Here is a 22,816-nt window from a genome sequence, read left to right as displayed (position 1 = left end):
TGACACAGAGTTCAAGTCTGTTGTCTTGCTAAACATTACTTACAAAAGCATAATCAGCCCATTAATGGTTTTGTATAAGCATTATACAGAATGGAATCAGTATTATTAAGGAAATACAAAACCACAAGTTACCTAAATAAGCAAGTGACAAATGTTCAAGAGACAATGAACATTAATGCTACCCATGTCTGCTAAAGGGATACACCAAAATAATCACAAACTACCAAACCATGTTACTTTTTGTAGCTCAATTACACAATACTTTAATCTAAAGATTTAAGCCTTCATTATCTCTTATCCAATTATGCAATTCAAAATATTTTGTCTGTCTGAATCCTTGGGGAATAGGTTTGCAAAATTACTTCTCTACTATTGAAATTCTAAGACTAGGAAGAAAATTAGTTTCTTGTGCACAGAATAATAAACCTAACTATGCTCAGCAATCTCAATATTCATCAACACCTCTCCTTCATTAAGCTCCTTTCCCTCCTTTGCTAGACATCTGCTTGAACAAAAGTGATTTATGGTCAGAATAAAATGTTAATAATGGTTAAAAAACCTGAAATTAAGCATCAAACCTGGAAAATTGTAATCAGAATTAATTGCTTGTGCTTGTATATTCTTCAGTTCAATAAAAATGTATTTTTCAATACTTCATCACTACTTACCACAGAGCATTCAAATAATTATACTGCTTTTAATGAGCATCCAAAGCATATTCTTTGAATAGATCAACTCTACCACAAATCCTGTTCAATAATTTGTTTTGTCTAATTGCAAGTCATGTTTTGACAATTTTATCCCTTCTATTACCTGACAACATTGCAGTGATGGAGAGAATTTCATTTGAACAGTTGTGTTCACAGCTGGCAATAACCATCTTGGCCAACTGTGGATCTAATGGGAATTCTGCCATCATGGATCCAAGTTCCGTCAGGTCTCCATCATCATTCAGCGCAGCTAGATAATTCAAAAGCTCCAAGGCCCTCATCAGTGTCTCAGGAGCTGAAAATAATATACAAACATACAATTATTAAAGCTACAACCTTTAATGAAATAAAACCACTAAGTAGATGTACTATTTGGTAATATTTAGACACACACCTTTCTAGGAACATTGGACCTAGGAGCAGGAGTAGGCCATTTGGCCCTTCAAGCCTGCTCCGCCATTCACAAAGATCATGGCTGATCTGGCTATGGCCTCAACTCCACTTTCCTGTCTGCCCCCCATAACCCTTCACTCCCTTGTCTATCAAAAATCTAGTATTTTAACACAGTTTTAAAATACCCACAGTCTGCGTGGGTTTCCTCCGGGTGCTCCGGTTTCCTCCCACATGCCAAAGACTTGCAGGTTGATAGGTAAATTGGCCATTATAAATTGCCCTTAGTATAGGTAGGTGGTAGGGAAATATAGGGACAGGTGGGGATGTGGTAGGAATATGGGATTAGTGTAGGATTAGTATAAATGGGTGGTTGATGGTCGGCACAGACTCGGTGGGCCGAAGGGCCTGTTTCAGTGCTGTATCTCTAAACTAAACTAAACAGTCTCATCGCTCTCCTAAATTCAGTTTGGCCAACTTGACATCTAAATTATACCATATGGTTTGTGTCAATGTTCCAGCCAACACAAACCGCGTAGTTTAACTAACTTGAAGTAAATAATATCCATTCAGCAATTGTTTGCTGTAGTTTAAAACGGTTTATTTTTAAAACCTTAAGAACAAATAATCACATCAAATGGCACGGGAGTTGATATTTAACCAGGAATATTCTTCTCTGCCAGCAGGTAAAAGTATAATATACACCATTCATTCAAATTCTCTTAGCGAGACACTAAATTCACTTTTACAGGACACAAACACATGACTGGATTTTTGAAAACATTTTGCTCTCTACGTAGAATACACCAGGGTTGGAAAATTTTACTGGCCAAGAAGTTACTTCCAAGATTTGCCAAGCTGAAAAATAAACCAAACTGCCAGCTCCCAAATAAACACCACCGTTTTCTCCAACCTTTTGATCCTCCATTTTCAGGAATTCCTGATGCTGCTGCTGTTGTTGTTACTCTCACTTAGAGTCAAAAGATAGTGGGCATTATTCGACTTCAGGAGTTCAGCACATTAACTCGGCTGATGCTACACTACAGCACTCAGTGAATTTTGTACTATCAAGAGTTGCTGACTTTCACATGCAAGAATCCAAATGGCTGCTCAGGTGGATGTAAAAGATCCCACAGCACTATTAATCGGGTAGAAGCGGAGAGATTGTTCCCACTGGTCAGGGAATCTAGAACAAGGGGACACAATCTCAGGATAAGGGACCAATCATTCAGGACTGAGATGAGCAGAAATTACCACACTCAAAGGGTTGTGAATCTTTGGAATTTTCTACTCCAGAGGGTTGTGGATGCTCCATCATTGAATACATTTAAGGCTGGGATAGATAGATTTTTGGTCTCACAGGGAATCAAGGGATAGGGGGAGCGGGCAGGAAATTGGAACTGAAGCCCATGATCATATTGAATGGCGGATCAGGCATAATGGGCCATATGGTCTACTTCTGCTCCTATTTTTTGTGCTCTTGAAGGGGGTTCTGCTCCTGGATGCCAACTCTGAAACTGGAGACCCTGCCTTAAGAGGAGAATTTCATAACCTTCGAAAGTTTTCCTCAGCCACAAATAGTTAATGTAATCTTTTTGCAATGTCTAGAATGATGGCTTAGAACAGACTAACTGAGCAAAATGTGAATTATTAAGTGCTAGCCCTGGAACAAACCCGAGATAACTGGAGGTCCAATGACATTTATATAGATATAATAATACAACTAAGACAGATATAATAATCTTACAGCTAAGGCAAATATAAACTAGTCGATTCCAAAATTTGTACAATGAATCTAAGTAATGATTCTATAGATAAAGGATAATGAATCATAGAATCAAAGAAAGTTTATGACGCACAAGGAGGCCACTTGGATGCTTTAAATATTTTTGAAAATAGGAGATACCTGAAAAGTTTGGCCAGCTCCTTACCTGGTGGATCCATGAAGTCAAAATGTACCAAGTCATCAATGCCAAGTTTCTTCAGTTGAAGAACTACAGAACCCAGGTTAGACCTCAAAATTTCCGGATAAGTATTGTCCTGTTAATTTTTAAAAAACAAAGCTCAAATAAAAATGTTGTGAAAGATGAACAATCTACATGGTGTAAACAACTTGTATTTAAATAGCACTTTTAGTAATAAAACGTCCCACAGCACTTCACAGGGGCATTATAAAAAAAACTGACAATGAGCCACATATTTAGATATTAACGCAGGTGACTAAAAGCTTGAAAGGCTGAATTTTATGGGACCCCTAGGGATGGGAACGGAGATGGGTGGGGGGAAAAAGAGCCCTAAAATTACGTGGGAAGGTGGAGTACGGAGTGCCAGTCACCTTCCCAATGTTAGTTCGGGGCAAGGAAGATGGATGACGGCCTTCCCGCCCTAGGCCAATTGAGGCCTTTAATGTGGTTAGAAGCTCATCCTGGGTTCAATTATGACACCAAGGTTGTGAACAGTCTGGCTAAAATTCAGTTTTCACATTTATTTCCTCCACAATTTAGTTTTAGCATACAAGAAGATTACCAAACTATATTATGCAGACCAACTAACTAAAAACATTGGCATTGCATCTCATCGTTAGGCTTAGAAAATAGCAGCTATTAGTATTAATGAAGGCTACCTATCTGTAGGGTTCACTCTTGTGAGTGAACAAGGCTATCCTAAGAACACCATGAAGGAGAATTTCCCTTAACATCACGGCGTCATGACCTTACTCAATATTTCCTTTGCCGATATCACATAAAAGCAACCAATAACAAATCTTTCTTTGGAAGAAGCAATCAAACCAGAAAGGGAAAATGAAAGGCACTCAGGAGCTAGATAAGTGGGATATGTGGAGAATTCTTTAATTCACAGAATAATGATAAATCCACAGACTGCTTTTTGGTACATCACCCAGTTGGTAAACAACAAATATTCAGAATGGGGTGGGAAAGCATAAATTACATTCAACTTGGTGCTATCCTTACTCGGCATCCATACATATGCACTTTCGAGCATTATGGAATGTACAGTAAGTAGAAGTAGGAATCAACAAAGCTAAGGACTTGCAACTGAAGTTATACTTCAAGAAATATCAGCAGATGTGATCTCAGTGTTGCTATAAGGTGGCAGGGTAGACCAGCTCAATCCAGTCATATTTCTAGGTCAAGGGTTAAGAGCTTGAATACCTCTTCAGATGGAAAAACAAATACACTCGAACCATCTACCAGAAGAACTATTGGGTAGTCCCAGACAAATACCTTCAGAAATCTCTATAATGTCACAAGGAGATATTGATTGTAAAGGGATATAAAACTTGCCTGCATTTCAGTTTTATAGGCTTTTTCAGTGTAAAGTCTAAAGCACTTTCCTGGTCTAGTACGACCAGCACGACCTGCTCTTTGCTGTGCAGATGCTTTACTGATAGCAGTTACCAACAACGATTCAACTCTGATACGTGGGTTATATACCTGTTGATGATGAAAAGACAATTAACACAAGTTCATTGAACAGCAAAACTTACGTACTGAGCAGATCAGGAGTTCAAAAGACAACAAAATATTTTCATCTTTCATGGAGAAACACTATTCGGAATTCAGGGGTTGGGGGTGGGGGGGAGGGGGGGTAACACTGAGTGCTGCTCAGTAATGCAAGAGTCAACTTAGTTCCTATTTAAGAATTTATGTTCAAATTGCATCAGCTTTATAAAATACAACATTAAAAGAATCCACGACAATAGGATGAAGATCATTTTTAAAACAATCACAAAAAAAGTACAGCAAATCCCACCTATCCCCACAGCCAAGATCTTCTTGGGATCAGCTTTAACACCTAGCTCTGGTTTACTTTACACCATGTTCTGTTGCTCATTATTTGGAATATTCCAGGGAGTCTAGAGCCATATTTACAACATATCTGGGACCTGGTGATCTAAGTTATTATTACTTCTAATTATAACTCTGTAAAATGCGCTATTCAGTGACCCATGTTAGAAATGCTTGTGCGTTAACTATGGTGAAGACAAGTTCATGATTGGTACTAACAGCATCTTTGGTCAATTCAACCGCACTGTTTTAGATTGATGCAATAAAGGCTCATACAGCTATGTGTGTATATGGACAGTTGCCAACACCAACAGAACCCTCACGCTAAACATGAGAACTCTGCCTCCTTCACCAGAGGGGAGAGGAAAGGGTAGGGTAGAGCAGGAAATTGAGTGCTAAGAATGACATATCATTTAAAAATCTGGCGCTAACAAGAAATGCAGGAGTTCAATGGCAGGAATACCATGAAACTCTTGTCAAAATTCCAAACCAATGGCAGATAAAGAGATGCCAAACATTTGTTCAAAATGGCATTCACCAGATTTAAACACTTGCCTTCTGCTTAGCAAAGCCAGGATCAATCACGAACACAACACCATCAATAGTGAGTGAAGTTTCAGCAATATTTGTGGACACAACAACCTAAATGTAGAAAAATATAGTGAAAAACATAGCAATTTTTGAACAATCCACATTTAAACAAAACTGCTAGCATCCTCCAGACTGTTCCAATAAACCCTTTAATGTATCAAAAGTGAAATGTAAACAGATCAAAACCCACCCAAAACAAAAATAACCCGTAGTAGACGTTTTAATTCATCCGATAGGTTCATTATTTTACTAACAATGAGCACACGGTGTCATATTTACAAATAAAGGACAAAAGCAAACAGGAATGACATGGGAAACTTATAATAACCTCCAGTCCTACATTCAGTCCTAGTGTGTAGCACAATCTAAAATTGCACCAGACTCTTAAATAAATCACAAGATTCGATTTAAATATATGCATGAAGCTTCTGGTGATTGCAACAGGAGTGCTGGCCACTGAAATCAAGGCTCACTCAAAAGATTACAATGGGTGGGTCTCGGGCAGAAAATCAGCTCTCAGTTAACCCACCCCAGTCCTTTGACATCTTGCTGCTACTTCATGTTGATAAAATCACTCCCAAGGTATTGAGACAAATCAGCCCTCTCTGCTTCTGACAGCTCATTAAGTATCCTTTTTATATTTACGAAACTTTTCTGAGCTGGCATCTATTTAAAACAAAATGCGCCCACGCCACTGTCTGATTGTATTCTCCTCCCCCAGATCTATGCGCTCACATCCCATTAATCTTGCGCACTGAATTTTAAGGGGTGGCTGAAGACATGTAGGTGAAGAATTTCTGCTTTGGGTGCAAACTGCACTTGTTTTAACAAGTATTTTTCACTCATTTGCATAGTAATTGCAATATTTGCCTTGAACCGTGCAATCGGGCATTTTAGAACATTGCATTATAAAGTATTCCTTATTAAAGTTCAGAGTAGTAACCTGGTACTGTTTTATTAACAAAGCTAAAAATGGATTTATCACAAAAAAGCAAATTTAATCAGAATGTCTAGTTCCTCACCTGTGAGTAACCCAATTTTAAACAAATTGCTTAAAAAAACTATACAGAACTATTTTAGTTACATCGATGTACAGTAGTCAAATTCTTCATAAATTAATATTTAAAAGCTTCTAAGTGTCCATTAGTGTCTTTGCACCTAAAAGAAAGCTTAATTTTAAAAGTCTCTTCGAAGACCTGCGAACAAGCACAATTAGCAGCAACTCACAAAGGTGATTAATTCTGCCTGGTGATGTGGCCAGTTTTGTGGGTGGGGCCAGCTTCCAGCACAATGTTTTTTTTAAACTATCACAAACAATCCTAAAAACTTAATTTGCACTGGACACAAAGTGCACTTGAAATTCCATGAGGTTTTGCACTGGTTTGACAGATTTCAGGCGCATTGCGTTGGGAAAAAAAGCTGCACAACCAGGAAGAAACTCCTGCTCATCAAGTCAAATTTAAAGTCGAAATTCAAGTAGTTCATTCTTCGTGCACAGTAGTTATCAACAGTCCTTCACTGCAAATTTGCAGTCATATTATCCTAAAATCTCACATCATACTGACCTTCCACAGCATTAAACCACGTCCCAGCAAAGACCAATGCCCAAAATAAAAATATATTTAACATAGATGCAAGACTATACCTTACAGCATAGAAACAGGCCCTTTGGCCCACCGCGTCTGTGCCGACTACAATGCCTATCTATACTAATCCCACCTGCCTGCATTAATTCTATATCTCTCTATGCCTTGCTCATTCAAGTACCTGTCCAGATGCCTCTTAAATGTTGTTACTGTTCCTGCCTCCACCACCTCCTCTGGCAGCTCATTCCAGATACCCACTATTCTTTGTGTGAAAAATTTACCCCTTTGATCCCCTTTAAACCTCCTCCCTCTCACCTTAAAAATCTATGCCCTCTAGTTTTAGGCACCCCTACCATGGGAAACAGACTCTGGCTATCTACCCTATCTATGCCCCTCATAATTTTATATATCTCTATCATGCCCCCTCTCAGCCTCATTCGCTCCAGGGAGAACAGACCCAGCCTATCCAATCTCTCTTTATAACTCAAGCCTTCCAAACCAGGCAACATCCTTGTGAATCTTTTCTGCACCCTCTCTAGCTTAGTCACATCTTTCCTGTAGTGAGGCGACCAGAACTGCACACAGTACTCCAAATGCGGCCTAACCAACGTTATGTACAACTGTAACATGAAGTCCCAACTCTTCTACTCAGTGCCTCGGCCGATGAAGGCAAGCATGCCATACACCTTCTTCACCACCCTGTACCTGTGTTGCCACTTTCAGGGAACTATGTACTTGCACCCTAAGATCTCTCTGCTCAACAACACTCCCCAGGGCCCTGCCATTCACTGTATATGTCCTGCCCTGGTTTAACTTCCCAAAATGCATCACTTTGCACTTGTCTGCATTAAATTCCATTTGCCAATCCCTTGCCCACTTTCCCAGTTGATCTATATCCTGTTGTAACCTTAGACAACCTTCTTCACTGTCCACTATACCATCAATTTTGGAGTCATCTGCAAACTTACTAATTCACATCCAAGCCCCCTACATTCACATCCAAGTCATTAATACATATGACGAACAACAGAGGGCCCAGCACCGATCCCTGTGGCACACCACTGGTCACCGGCCTCCAATCTGAAAAACAACCCTCCACTACCACCCTCTGCCTCCCATCACCAAGCCAATTTTGTATCCAATTGGCTAGCTCACCCTGGATCCCATGTGTTCGAACCTTCCAGACCAGCCTACCATGCGGGACCTCGTCAAAGGTCTTGCTAAAGTCCATGTAGACAAGGTCCATCGCCCTGCCCTCGTCAATCCTCTTGGCCACCTCCTCAAAAAACTCAATCAAATTTGTGAGACATGATTTCCCACGCACAAAGCCATGCTGACTATCCCTAATCAGACCTTGCCTTTCCAAATGCATATAAATCCTGTCTCTCAGAAGCCCTTCCAATAACTTTCCCACCACTGATGTAAGGCTCACCGGCCTGTAGTTCCCTGGCTTATCCCTGCTCCCCTTCTTAAATAAAGGCACAACATTAGCTATCCTCCAGTCTTCCGGTACCTCACCCGTGGCTAACAATGATACAAAAATCTCTGCCAGGGCCCCAGCAACCTCCTCCCTCGCTTCCCACAGCATCCTAGGATACACCTGGTCAGGCCCTGGGGATTTATCCACCTTAATGCACTTCAAAACCTCCAACACCTCCTCCTTTGTAATGTTGATATGCTCCAGGATATCGCTGTTCCCTCCCTTGAACTCACTCACTTCCATCACCTTCTCCACTGTAAATACAGATGAGAAATATTCATTTAAGACTTCGCCCATTTCCCGTGGCTCCACACGTAGATTACCACACTGATCTTTAAGGGGACCTACTCTCTCCCTAGCTACCCTTTTACTCTTAATATACTTATAGAATCTTTTAGGATTCTCCTTTATCTTATCTGCCAGGGAAATCTCATGGCCCCTTTTCGCCCTCCTAATTTCCTTCTCAAGTGTAGTCCTGCATCCCCTATACTCCGAGGGACTCGCTTGATCCCAGCTGCCTATACCTGACATATGCCTCCTTCTTTGTCCTGACCAGACCCTTAATATCCCTTGTCAACCAAGTTCCCTAAATTTGCCAGCCTTGCCCTTCCATCTAACATGCCAGCCCTGAACTCTTCCTATCTCACTTTTAAAAGCCTCCCACTTGCCAGACATCCCTTTACCTGTAAACAGCCTCTCCCATTCAACTCGAGAGTTCCTGTCTGATGCCATCGAAATTAGCCTTCCCCCAATTTAGGACTTCAACCTGAGGACGAGTCCTATCCTTTGCCATAACTATCTTGAAGCTAATGGAGTTATGGTCACTGGTCCCAAAGTGCTCCCCCACTGACACATCAACCACCTGCCCATCCTCATTTCCTAAGAGGAGGTTGAGTGTGGCCCCTTCTCTAGTAGGGCCATCCACACACTGCTTCAGAAAACTATCCTGGACACACAAACTCTTCCCCATCTGATCCTTTGGCACTAAGGCAGTCCCAGTCAATATTAGGGAGGTCAAAATCACCTACTAAAATCAACCCTATAATTCCTACACCTATCTGTGATTTCCCTACATATATGCTCCTCCACTTCCCTCTGACTATTGGGGGGCCTGTAGTATAATCCCAAAGTGATCACCCCTTTCTTATTTCTAAGTTCTACCCATATGGCCTCGCTGGACTTTCCCCCCGGGATATCCTCTCTAAGTACTGCCATGATGTCCTCCCTAATCAATAATGCAACTCCCCCTCCTCTCTTACCTCCACCTCTGTCACGCCGGAAGCATCAGTACCCCAGAACATCGAGCTGCCAGTCCTGCCCATCCCTCAACCACGTTTCCGTAATAGCTATATCACAATCCCATGTACCGATCCATGCTCTGAGTTCATCTGCCTTACCTGTAAGGCTTCTTGCATTAAAGTAAATGCAGTTTAGCCCACCAGACCTTCCACGCTCCCTGTCCTGCCCAGCCTGCCTACTGGACTTGCTTGCTTTAACCTCTACATTTGCCTCAACTATCTCATCGGAGAGACTACTACTTTGGGTCCCACCCCCCTGCCAGACTAGTTTAAACTGTCCCGAGTAGTACTAGCAAACCTCCCCGCAAGGATATTGGTCCCCTTCCAGTTTAGATGCAACCCATCCTTCTTGTACAGGTCACATCTGCACCAGAAGAGATCACAATGATCCAAGTAGCTGAAGTCCTCCCGCCTACACCAGCTCTTCAGCCACGTATTATTTGCATTATCCTCCTATTCCTACCCTCACTAGCACGTGGCACAGGGAGTAATCCTGAGATTACAACCCTAGAGGTCCTGCTTAACTAACATTAGACTAAAAATATTTTTATCTTTTAAGTGATGGAAAGAGACTTACAGACCCAAGTTGAGGTTAGCAGATGTAAACAATACATACACTCCCGCACTGGCTCTCCAACTACAAAGGTAGAAAATGCCACAATCATACACCTTAGTGCAAGTTACAAGGTCTACAGGTGCAAAATGATTGCCACTCCAGAGACTACAATCTCTCAGCACCTAAAATGGTGGCAGAGATAATTTTGTGGTTCCACTACATGCTAAAAGTCTATTTATTAACCACACAATGTACCTCAAACATACAGCATCTATACGTACATAGCTGAATTCCAGATGCGAGATTAGAGTGACTGTCCTGGACACCAACATTTGACAGTGTAGCATTAAGGTGCCCAAGGAAAAGTGACATCAATGGGGATCAGAGAGAAAACTCTCCAGCGGCCAGTCAGAGCTAGCACAAAAGGAAGATGTTTGTGGTTGTTGAAGGTTAATCGTCTTAGCCCCAAGCCATCGCTCCAGTAGTTCCTCAGGGCAGTGCCCGAGGCCCAACCATCTTCAGCTGCTTCAATAGCCTTCCCTCCATCATATCGTCAGAAGTGGGGTTGTTAACTGATGATTGCAGTGTTCAACTCCACTAGGCAATTCCTCAGATAATGAAGCAGCATGTGCCAGCATGCATCGAGTCCTGGACAACATCCAGGCTTCAGCTGATAAGCAGTTCAGCTACATGCAGTCGTGAATGGTGGTGAACAATTAAACAACTAACAGGAGGAGGATCCACAAATATCTCCATCCTCAATGATGGAGGAACCCAGCACAACAGTTCAAAAGAAAAGGCTGAAGCATTTGCATCCATCTTCAGCCAGAAGTGCTGAGAGGATGATCCATCTTGGCCTCCTCCTGAGGACCCCAGCATCACAGATGCCAGTCTTCAGCCAATCCGATTCATTCCATGTGATATCAAGAAACAGCTGAAGGCACTGGATACTGCAAAGACTATGGGCCCGGACAACATTCTGGCAATGGTACTGAAGACATGTGCTGCAGAACTAGCTGTGCCCTGAATCAAGCTGTTCCAGTACAGCTACAACACTGGTATCTACCTGACAATGTGGAAAATTGCCGAGGTATATCAGGTCCACAAAAAGCAGGACAAATCCAATCCAGCTAATTACTGCCCCATCAGTCTACTCTCGATCATCACCAAAGTGATGCAAGGTGTCGTCGACAGTGCCATCAAGCACCGCTTAAACAGCAATAACCTGCTCACTGATGCTCAGTTTGGGTTCCTTCAGTGTCAGTTTCTGATCTCATTACAGTCTTAGTCCAAACATGGAAAAAGGAGCTGAACTCAAGAGGTGAGGTGAGAATGATTGTCCTTTATAGCATGGTAGCATTGAAGCAAAACTGAAGTCAATGGGTATCAGGATGAAAATTCTACAGTGGTTGCAGTCAGACCTAGCGCAAAGGAAGATGGTTGTGGTTGTTGGAGGTCAATCATCTCAGCCCCAGGACATCACTGCGGGAGTTCCTCAGGGTAGTATCCTCGGCCCAACCATCTTCAGCTGCTTCAACAATGACCTTCCTTCCATCATAAGGTCAGAAGTGGGGAGATTCGCTGATGATTGCACAATGTTCAGCACCATTCATGACTCCTCAGATACTGAAGCAGTCCTTGCCTATATGCAGCAAGACCGAGATAACATTCAGATTTGGGCTGATAAATGGCAAGTAACATTCACAACATCCAAGTGCCAGGCAATGACTATCTCCAATAAGAAAGAATCCAACTAGCTCCCCGTGACATTCAATGGCATTATGATCGCTGAATCCCCCGCTATCAACATCCTGGGGGGTTACCATTGACCAGAAACTGAACTGCAGCAGCCATATAAATGGTGTGGCTACAAGAGAAGGTCAGAGGCTGGGAATTCTGCAGTGAGTAACCCACCCCGACTCCCCAAAGCCTGTCCACCATCTACAAGGCACAAGTCAGGAGTGTGATGGAATACTCTCCATTTGCCTGGATAAGTACGGTTCCAGCAACACTCCAGAAGATCAATACCATCCAGGACAAAGCAACCTGCTTGACTGGCACCCCATCCACCACCTTATACATGAACTCCCTCCACCATTGATGCACAGTGGTAGCAATGTGCAACATCTACAAGATGCACTGCAGCAACTCACCAGGCCTCCTTCGACAGCACCTTCCCACTCAAACCACCTGGACATACGCCAGAAAAAGTACAAAACAAGAAAACGTACAAAACAAGAAAACGTTGATTTCAAAATCAACCTCCCACTAAAGGGAGGCTTTTGCTTACACACCAAGTAGCATAAAGTCCAGATCAAAGGAGTACTGCTTCGACCGAGGTACTTAACTTGGGGATTTTAGTGAGTGAGCGAAATCGGTGCAATGAGGGAAGAGGTACTGTTCTGGTCTTTTACAAAACTAGGAGCGGGAATTAGTGAGAACTGCAGTCTAGAGGACAAAAGCAATATCTGCAAAACAGCTATAGTGATGTTCCCAACCAGGAAGCAGCCACTTGGCGAGTAGCAGCTAAGAGTTTCTAGATAATAGTCTAGAAAATAAAGGCACAGCAGGGAACTTCAGCTCCGTGGAATGCACATCTTGTGCCATGTGGGAAATCCTGGATGCTTCTCGTGGCCTGGATGATCACATGTGCAGGAAGTATTGCCAGTTTCAGTGGTTCGAACTCATTGTTTTGAAGCTTGAGCAGCAACTGGAGTCACTACTGGGCACCTGCAAGGCTGAGAGGGGAATGGGTGGCCAGAGAAAAAGGAGGACCATGAGTGCATCTCATTCACCAACTGGTATTCAGTTCTGAATAGCGGTGAGAGTGAAGGTTCGTCTGGGGATTGCAGACACAGCCAAGCCCAGAGCACCATGGGTGGCTCAGATCACAGCTGGGGTGGGGGAGAAAGAAGAGTGGAAGAGCAATAGAGGCAGGGGATTCAATAGTGAGAGGAACAGACAGGCACTTCTGTTGCTGCAAACGTGACTCCAGGATGGCACGGTGCTTCCTTGGTGCCAGGATCAAGGATGTCACTGAGCAGCTGCAGGACATTCTTGTTGGGGGGGGGGGGGTGGGGGAGGGTGGTTGCGCGGCAGTGGAAGGTGAACAGCCAGAGATTGTGGTCCATATCAACAATGACATGGGTAGAAAGAGGGATGAGGTCCTGAAGGTGGAGTTTAGGGAGCTAGGAGAGAGATTGAAAAGTAGGACCTCAAAAGGTAGTCATCTCTGGATTACTCCAGGTGCCACATGTGAGTGAGAACTGAATTAGGAAGATAGAGCTGAAAAATACATGGCTGGAGAGATGGTACAGGAGGGAGGGCTTTAGATTCCTGAGGCATTAGGACCTCTTCTAGGGAGGTGGGACCTGTACATATCCTTGCAGAGGTTGCACTGATGCTGTTGGAGAGGGTTTAAACTAGCTAGGTTTGGGGATAGGAACCTAATTCAGAAGAAAAAGAAAAAGAAAATTGGTAATGGAAGACAAAAAAGTAGTAAGTGTGTCTGGAAGGCAGAGGAAACAAAGGCTAGAAAAAAGACAACAAAGGAGTTTGGCAGCACTAAATGGCATATACTTCAGTGCAAGAAATCGAGGGAATAAGGCAGATGAGCTGAGAGCACAGAGTGACACTTGGGAGAATGATATTATAGCTATTACTGAGATAAGGCGGAAAGAGGGCAGGAATGGCAGCCTGGTTACAGGGTTCCAGACAAGATAGAGAGGGGGGAAAAGGAGGGGGAGGAGTTGCAATATTGATAGAAGAAACAATTATAACCTTGAGGAAAGATATGATATGGTAGAAGGATCATCAAATGGGGTCATATGGGTTGAAATGAAGAATAAAAAAGGGGCAGTCACACTACTGGGTGTGTAATGTAGAAGCCCAAAGTCAGAGGGAGATACAAGAGCAAATATGTAGGCAAATCTCTGAGAAGTGCAAAAACAATAGGGCATAAAAGTGGGGGATTTCAACTTCCCTAATATTAACTGGGATAGAATTAGTGTGAAAGGCACAGAAGAAGAATTCTTAAAATGCAATTAGGAGAACCTTTTTTAGCCAATACTTATTAAGCCCAACAAGAGGGAGCAGTTCTGGACAGTTTCAAGGAATAAAGCTGGGCAGTGGAAAGGGCATCTTCAGGGGAGCACTTTAGTGGAAGTGATCTTAATTCTGTTAGATTTAGGTTAATTCTGGAAAAGGACAAAGACAGTTGAGGAATAAAAGTTTTTAATGAGAGAAGAGCTAATTTTACGAAGCTGAGATGTGATTTGGCTAAAGTGGACTGGCAACAGATACATGAAGGTTAATCAGGTCTGTGGGAGGAATTCAAGGAAGAGATAGTGAGGCTTCAGATTAAATATGTTCCCTTAAAGAAAAAGGGTGGAACCAACAAATCCAGGGCCCCAGATGTCAAGTGCTTAAAGGGGAAAATAAAGAAAAACAGGGAAGCTGAGAACAGATACAGAGATCTCAACACTGCAGAAAATCTAGAATTGTATAAAAAGTGTAGGGGTGAAATTGAAAAGGAAATTAGGAAAGCAAAGAGAGGGCGTGAAAATATACTGCAAGTAAAATCAAGGAAGATACAAAGATTTTTTTTTATAGATACATAAAGAGCAACAGCAAAACGAAAGAGTGGGGACCATAAATGTAACCTGTGCGTGGAGGCGGAGGACGTTGGTATTGTTCTTAATGAATACTTTCTGCTTCTTTTCACAAAAGAGAGAGTGATGGTACAGACATTGCTATCAGGGAGGAAGAATGTGAAATATTGGATGAAATTAACATTGAGAGAGGGGAAGTGTTAGGGGGTTTAACATTTTAAAAAGTGAATAAATCTCCAGGCTGGGACAAAATGTATTCTAGGCTGTTAAGGGAAACAAGAGTAGAAGATAGCAGAGGCTCTAAGCATCATTTTCCAATCCCCTCTGGCTACAGATGTAGGGCTACATTTCATGGACCCGCCGCAGCAAAAAAGAGCAGCTCACATGTACAGGCTGCGCGCTGCCATGCCGCTGCGATCTTCCTCACGACAGCCCACAATAATATGCCAGTTGGGCTGTGCCACCCTCCCCCCCTCAAAGGAGGCGTGCTCTCCGATACCAGTAATGACGTCAGCTTCCTGTGCGCTGGTGCCATTTTTAAAGCCCTGACTGCAAATTTACATTTTTTTTTTAAAGTTATACCTCCCCCCCCCCCGCCACGGTACTAATTAAAAATATGGTGCACCTTTCCCATCCCGCAATAATAAAATTCATTATTTGCCCTCTTCCCCCACAAAGCACTTACCCTCTACACTTGACCTCCCCCACAACCACCCCAAACTGAACAAAGTGCACAGGACTCCCCTTCCGACCATTCCCTACACTGATGTAGATTTGAGCCAGTCACCCCTGCGCCCCCCACCACCGCACTAAAAATCTTAAGTTCCCCCCTTCTTCCCAGACGGGAAAGTGAAGGCACGTGAATGCCGGCCGCTGCTCAGAAGATCGTGGCTGACGGTAAGATTGGAGTCAATTTTATTTAAATGTATGAATTCTGCTAATTTGACTACTTTAAATCGAGGTCCCGTTGCCCAGTGGGGGGGCGCCACGGAGTTTCGCTGCCGCCAGCAAGATCGGGCCCAGCCCTTCTGGCATCGGGCTCCGTGATGGGCCACTGGCAGAACCATTTTCCGGTCCCCATGCGCCACAGAGCCCGACGTCAGGAACTGTGCAAGGTCCCAGCTGTGGTGCCAGAGTACTAGAGGACAGCTAATATTGTACCATTGTTTAACAAGGTGGAAGGAATAGACCGAGCAATTACAGATCGGTCAGCCTAACTTCGGTGGTGAGAAAATTATTGGAAAAATTCTGAGGGACAGCATAAATCTTTATTTAGAAAGACATGGAATAATCAAAGACAGTCAGCATAGATTTGACAAGGGAAGGTCATGTCTGACTAGCATGATTGAATTTTTTGAGGAGATAACCAGGAGGGTTGATAAGGGTAGTGCATTTGATGTTGTCTATGTGGATTTTAGCAAGGCTTTTGATAATGCTCCACATGGCAGACTAGTCACAAAATTAAAAGTTCATGGGATCCAAGGCAAAGTGGCAAATTGGATCCAAAATTGGCTCAGAAGCAGTAAGCAAAGAGCAGTAGTTGATGCATGTTTTTGTGACTGGAAGGCCGTTTCCAGTGGGGTTCCGCAGGGCTCAGTACTAGGTCCCTTGCTTTTTGTGGTATGCATCAATGATTTGGACTTGAAAGTAGAGAGTATGATTAAGCAGTTTTCAGGTGATACAAAAATTGGCTGTGTGGTTGATAATCAAAAAGGAAGCTGCAGATTGCAGGAAGCTATCAATGGACTAGTCAGGTGGGTAGATGAGTGGCAAATGGAGTTTAATCCAGAGAACTGAGAGGAAATGCTTTTGCGGAAGGCTAACAAGGCAAGAGAATACACAATAAATGGTAGGATACGGAGAAGTGTAGAGGAACAGAGGACCTTAGAGTGCCTGTCCACAGATCCCTGAAGGTGGTTGGACAGGTAGATAAGGTGGTTAAGAAGACATATAGGATACTTGTCTTTATTAGCTGAAGCATAAAACAGAAGTGCTGAGGTTATGCTGGAACTGTATAAAACACTAATTAGACCACAGCTGCTGTACTGTGTGCAGTTCTGGTCACCGCACTATAACAAAGATGCAATTGCACTAGAGAAGGCACAGAGATTTACGAGGATGTTGTCTGGACTGGAGAATTTGAGCTATGAAGAAAGATTGGATAGGCTAGGGCTGTTTTCTTTGAAGAGAGAAGACTGAGGGGAAACCTAATTCAAGTGTATAAAATTATAAAGGGGTCCAGATAGAGTGGATAGGAAGGCTCTATTTATCTTGTTTGAGGGATCCATTAATAAAGGGCAGAGATTTAGGGTAAGAGATAGGAGGTTTAGAGGGGATTCAAGGGGGCAATCTTTTCACCCAGAGGGTGGTGGGAGTCTGGAACTCACTGCTGAAAGGGTGGTACAGGCAGAAACCTTCATAACATTTAAAATGTACTTGGATATGTACTTGAAGTGCTGTAAGCTACAAGACTATACAGACCAAGAGCTGGAAAGTGGGATTAGGCTGGCTAGCTACTTGTCGGCCAGCATGCATACGATGGCCCGAATAGCCTCTCCCCATGCTGTAAATTTTGGGGATTGCATGAATCTAAGTCAATCAATTCTTTATGTGGGTTGGTGCACTGTAGACAAAAATGAACAGGGTGAGCTGCATCTCAAATTTAGAAATTGTTTAACAAGAGTAAGAAAAAAAGCGAGAGTTGATCCATACAACATAGCTATAGCTATATAACATACAATACATAGCTATTTGCAACAAACTGCAGTGACATCAACAGATGGCTAGCTGCTTTGTCACACAATGGCATTCAGCACTACAGGGGAATTCAAAAGTTATGTACTCCAAAAACTTAGAAAAATAATTTTTCCTTGATTTGTTCTGCTTCTTATCCCCTCAACTTTCATGCTTCCCTGAAAAGAACAAATACTCTAATTTGATGTGATATTGTACTAATCATGCAGAAATTTTCGAGGCATTTCTTGGGTAAATAAAACATATTAAGTGCATTAATCTGAGGATCCAAGTATTAGTCCTAATTAAAAAGCACAAGTGGGCTTAATATGATTTAAATATAGACTTTCACACAGATCTCCTGTGGCACTGCTCAGAGATGTTTCAAACCGACTTCCCTCCAATAAATTCTAGATTTTCTGGGTTGGATTGTCAGAAAACAATTTCATTCCAATTGCAAAAAAAGGAATTGTCTCTCCCCTTAAAATACACTTCCTGCACAATGACATCACTAGTATATCTTGGAACCTGAAATCTCTGAAAAGGTAGCAACGTTGAGGTAAGTTCAGAGTCTTGACACCAACAGCCCCAGGGAATAAGCAAAAAAATAGTTCCTAACCTAAGCAATGAGGCAGATTGAGCCAATTCAACTTTAATTTTGCACACATAAATCTCGCCCAACAGATGAATCTATATTGGCTTATGCTATCAATATTGTACTGTTTGTGTCAGTGACCGGGTTCACAATGATATTTATTGAAATGTAAATGTGTTGCATCTGATAGCTTTATAGAAGTGGAGGACCATTCATGGCAATTCAATGTACATGCTCAATTTTTCCCATCAACGTTCTGGGAAGCAGGGTGAAGTTGCCTGTGTCTATTATTTGCTGGATATGAATCAGTACGCATTATCTTTTCTTAATGGTATAGTGGTGATTTATCAGTATTCCCAGGCAGTCCAGGGAGTCACACAGGATGGCAGCATTGCAATGAATCAGTGACTTCATCGTGCTTTTGAACTTGAGATCATTTTTTTTCTTCATGGAAATAATCCGGGAATGAGTCATTGTTAACTGTTTGCCTAAAACACAAATTAATTTGCACAGGTTTAAGAGCAACGGCTGCAGGCCAATGAAGTAGTGTTGTAAAGCAAATTCAGCCAGTTTGTTGCAGCTCACCATCTACTTCACAATTAGAGTCAATTGTCTCATCCCAGGAAAATCAAGGTTGGGTGGCACTATTCATATTGAGAGCAGATGTTTTCTTTAAGCCTTCACCGCGAGATGGGACAAACACAGACCTTTTGTTGACAGGCTTATTGGCAAATCATTAAACGGAAAAGAATTCCCAAATGCTGGAAACAGAGTGGGCGAATCCAGTGAGGTCGCATGGGGAAGCCTAACCTCGCGACTGGAAAGAGAAGACTGACCAGGAAACATTATGTGATCCCACTAATAATGCAAAATTCTGCTCTTAAAAAGAAATCTCATTCTGAACACAACTGCTGCAAGCTTATGCTTGCCAAAACTTTTGGAACTGCCATTGAGGCCAATGGAATTGTAACGGTTGTCATTGTAGCTTAAAGGTGCCCCGTTAGTCTCATGTTCTTTTTAAGGTTTGGTGGTGTTCAAAATTAAAGCAGGCTTACTAATGTTATCCTTTTCTCTCTCTGAGTTACCCCTTTTTTGGGGATCTAGTTCCCCCAACACATCCCCTACTGAATTTTCTCCCAGTCTTTGATCCCAAAAATAAAAATAACATCCCAAAAATCAGTTTTTAAAAATCAGCAATAAAAACTGACTTTAAAAAGCTTCTTGCTTATGGTGTTACCCTGTGACAAACAATGTATTAAAGGCGCTGATTTACGATGACTGAACAAGTCTCTTTTATTTTATTTTCTGACAAGATGTGGATTTTGCATTTTCTATGAAAACTAAATTAGTAGCCTTGATTGTCTACTCTTTCATTTGTGCACTCAATCTTTTACCAGAATATACAGCACTGTAATGACAATGGTGGAGAGTATGAGGAGAGTTGAGGTTTCAGAGCAACGTGTCCCAGTGGTGAATTGGGGTTCCATCTCTGGAAGTTTAATGCAGTCATCTCCTGAGGTTACATGGGAGGGATTCATACATATATACGAACATACGAATCAGGAGCAGAAGTAGGCCATTCGGCCCCTTGAGCATGCTCCACCATTTGATAAGATTAGGGCTGATCTGATTGTGGAATCAAATAAGCTTTCCTGCCTACCCGTCTCTACCCTTTAAGTCCCTGGTCAATCAAGAATCTATCCCACTCAGCCTTAAAAATATTCAATGACCCCGGTCTCCACTGCTCTCTGGGGAAGAGAATTCCACAAACTAACGACCAGAGAAAAAAAAAATTCTCATCTTCATCTTAAATGGGAGATCCCTTATTTTTAAACTGTGTCCCCTAGTTCTAGTCTCTCCCACAAGGGGAAACATCCTTTCAGCATCCACCCCGTCAAGTCCCCTCAGGATCTTGTATGTTTCAATAAGATCAACTCTCATTCTTCTAAATTCTAATGGATACAGGCCCAAACTGTCCAACCTTTCCTCAGAAGATAACCCCTTCATCCCTGGAATCAGTCGAGTGAACCTTCTCTGAACTGTTTCCAATGCAATTATATCCTTTCTTAAGTGAGACCAAACTGTACACAGTACTCCAGATGTGGTCTCACCAATGCCCTGTACAACTGTAGCAAAACTTCCCTACCTTTATATTCCATTCCCCTTGCAATAAACAACATTCCATTTGCCTTCCTAATCACTTGCTGTACCTGCATACTAGCTTTTTATGACTCATGTACCAGGACACCCAGATCCCTCTGTACCACCACTCCCGCCATTTAAATATACTGCTTTTCTATTCTTCCTGCCAAAGTGGGCAAGTTCACATTTTCCCACATTATACTCCATCTGCCAAATTTATGCCCACTCACCTAACCTATCTCTATCCCTTTGCAGGCTCTTCATCTCCTCTTGACAACTTATTTTCTTTCCTATCTTGCTGTCATCAGCAAATTTAGTAATCATACATTCGGTCCCTTAATCCAAGTCATTGATATAGATTGCAAATAGTTGAGGCCCCTGGCACTCCAATTAATCCCTACTCTCTGCTTCCAGTTAGCTAACCGCCCTTTATCCATGATAGTATGTTATCTCCTACACCAGGAGCTCTTATTTTGTGTAGTAACCTTTGATGTGGCACCTTATTAAATTGCCTTTTGGAAATCCAAGTACATCACATCTACAGGTTCTACTTTAGCCACGGTGCTTGTTACTTCTTCAAAGAACCCTAATAAATTAGTCAAAACAATTTCCCCTTTACAAAGCCATGTGACTCTGCCTGATCGCACTGCTATAACCTCCTTAATAATAGATTCTAGCATTTTCTCTGTGACAGATGTTAGGCTATCTGGCTTGTAGTTTCCTGCTTTCTGTCTCCCTCCTTTTTTTTTGAATAGAAGAGTTACATTCACTATTTTCCAATCTGATGGGACCTTCCCAGAATCTAGGGAATTTTGGAAAATTACAACCGATGCATCTATCTCAGCAGCTACTTCTTTTAAGACCCTAGAATGCAGGCCATCCGGTCCTCGGGACTTGTCAGCCTTTAGTTCTAATAGTTTTCTCTGTACCCTTCCCCTGGTGAATTGTTTTAAGTTCCTCCCTCCCTTTCACTTCATGATTTACAAGTATTTCTGGGATGTTATTTGTGTCTTCCTGGAATGTATAAGCACTGGGAGCAGATGTGTGAGTATGGAGTCTTGTGAGAATCGGGGAGGAGATTCTAGACACAAAATCTGCTGACAACATAAAAGTAGGAGTTTTCATGAACGGCAACGAACAAAGAACAGATTAGCAGACAAAAGAGAAACTCTTAAAATTCTCATCCTGGTTTCCAAATCCCTCCATGGCCTTGCCCCTCACCATCCCTAATCTCTTAATTGAGGCCTTCAAGTAAACTTAATTCTGGCCTCTTGAGCATCCTTGATTTTTAAATCATTCCACCAATGGTGGCTGAGCCTTCCACTGCCTTGGCCCAAAGCTCTATAATTGTTTCTAAGCCTCTCCGCCTCTCTAACTTGCTTTCCTCCTCTCTAACTTGCTTTCCTCATAATATTTCGGAGAGACAGAACATCAAAGAAGGAGGGGTAGCCTTGCTAATAAAGGATGACACAAGGACATTAGTGCGAACAGATCTGGCCTCAGAAGATCATGAAGTAGAATCAGTATGGGTGGAAATTAGGAATAGCAAGAATCAGAAAATACTGGTGGGAGTAGTTTATAGGCCCCCTAACAGTTGTTATACCGCTGGACAGAGCATAAAACAAGAAATTATTGGAGCTTGTAGCAAAGGCAATATAATAACTGTGGGAGACTTTAATCTTCATCTAGACTGAGACAATGAAATTGGCAAGAGTGATCTAGAAGATGAGTTTGTCTAATGTTTTCGTGACAGTTTCTCAGAGCAATATGTTGTGGAACTGATGAGGGATAAAGCCATCTTAGATCTAGTATTGTGTAATGAAGGAAGGTTAATTAGTAATGTCATAGTAAAAGATCCACTGAGAAATAGTGATCATAATACCATTATGAATTCCACGTTAAGTTTGAAAGTGACATACTCCAATCACAAATAAGAATCTTCAAATTATTATTTAAGTATGAGGGGGGAACTGGCTACGGTAAATTGGGTAAATAGACTAAAAAGTATGGCAGTAAATGAACAGTGCAAAACCTTTAAAGAAACAATTCAAAATGTTCAACAAAAATACATTCCATTGAAAATCAAAAACTCAACAAGATAGACTGTAACGACCAGGTGAGAAAGGGGGCTATGGTTCCCTCTCAGACTTCACCTGCTCTTACTGCTCAGGTTTAATTTTAAACACACCATATTTTTAGCGCCCCCTTGATGAATCCTTGTTCACCCCTTTCCAACTGTAAGGCAAAGAAACCAGCCAAACAGGTTTTCTTAGGTTTAAAGAAGAAAAGTTGAAATTTACTAAACTTAAATTCTAA

General features: G+C 42.1%; 1 protein-coding gene across 4 annotated transcripts in view; it reads right to left on the bottom strand.

Annotated features, from left to right (window-relative positions):
* The window catches only part of dhx15 (DEAH (Asp-Glu-Ala-His) box helicase 15), a 150,360-nt gene that overhangs the window by 32,681 nt on the left and 94,863 nt on the right, over positions 1-22,816 (bottom strand). For all 4 annotated transcript variants that reach the window (XM_068037393.1, XM_068037402.1, XM_068037412.1 and 1 more), the window contains exons 7-10: positions 5,465-5,551; positions 4,406-4,555; positions 3,032-3,140; positions 814-1,005 (exon numbers count right to left, since the gene is read on the bottom strand). In XM_068037393.1, the coding sequence (XP_067893494.1) occupies positions 814-1,005; positions 3,032-3,140; positions 4,406-4,555; positions 5,465-5,551 (538 nt within the window). The remainder of the gene's footprint in view (positions 1-813; positions 1,006-3,031; positions 3,141-4,405; positions 4,556-5,464; positions 5,552-22,816) is intronic.

This window comes from Heterodontus francisci, chromosome 1, assembly GCF_036365525.1.
Source record: "Heterodontus francisci isolate sHetFra1 chromosome 1, sHetFra1.hap1, whole genome shotgun sequence".
NCBI lineage: Eukaryota > Metazoa > Chordata > Chondrichthyes > Heterodontiformes > Heterodontidae > Heterodontus > Heterodontus francisci.
This window is presented reverse-complemented; position numbering and strand designations above follow the sequence as displayed.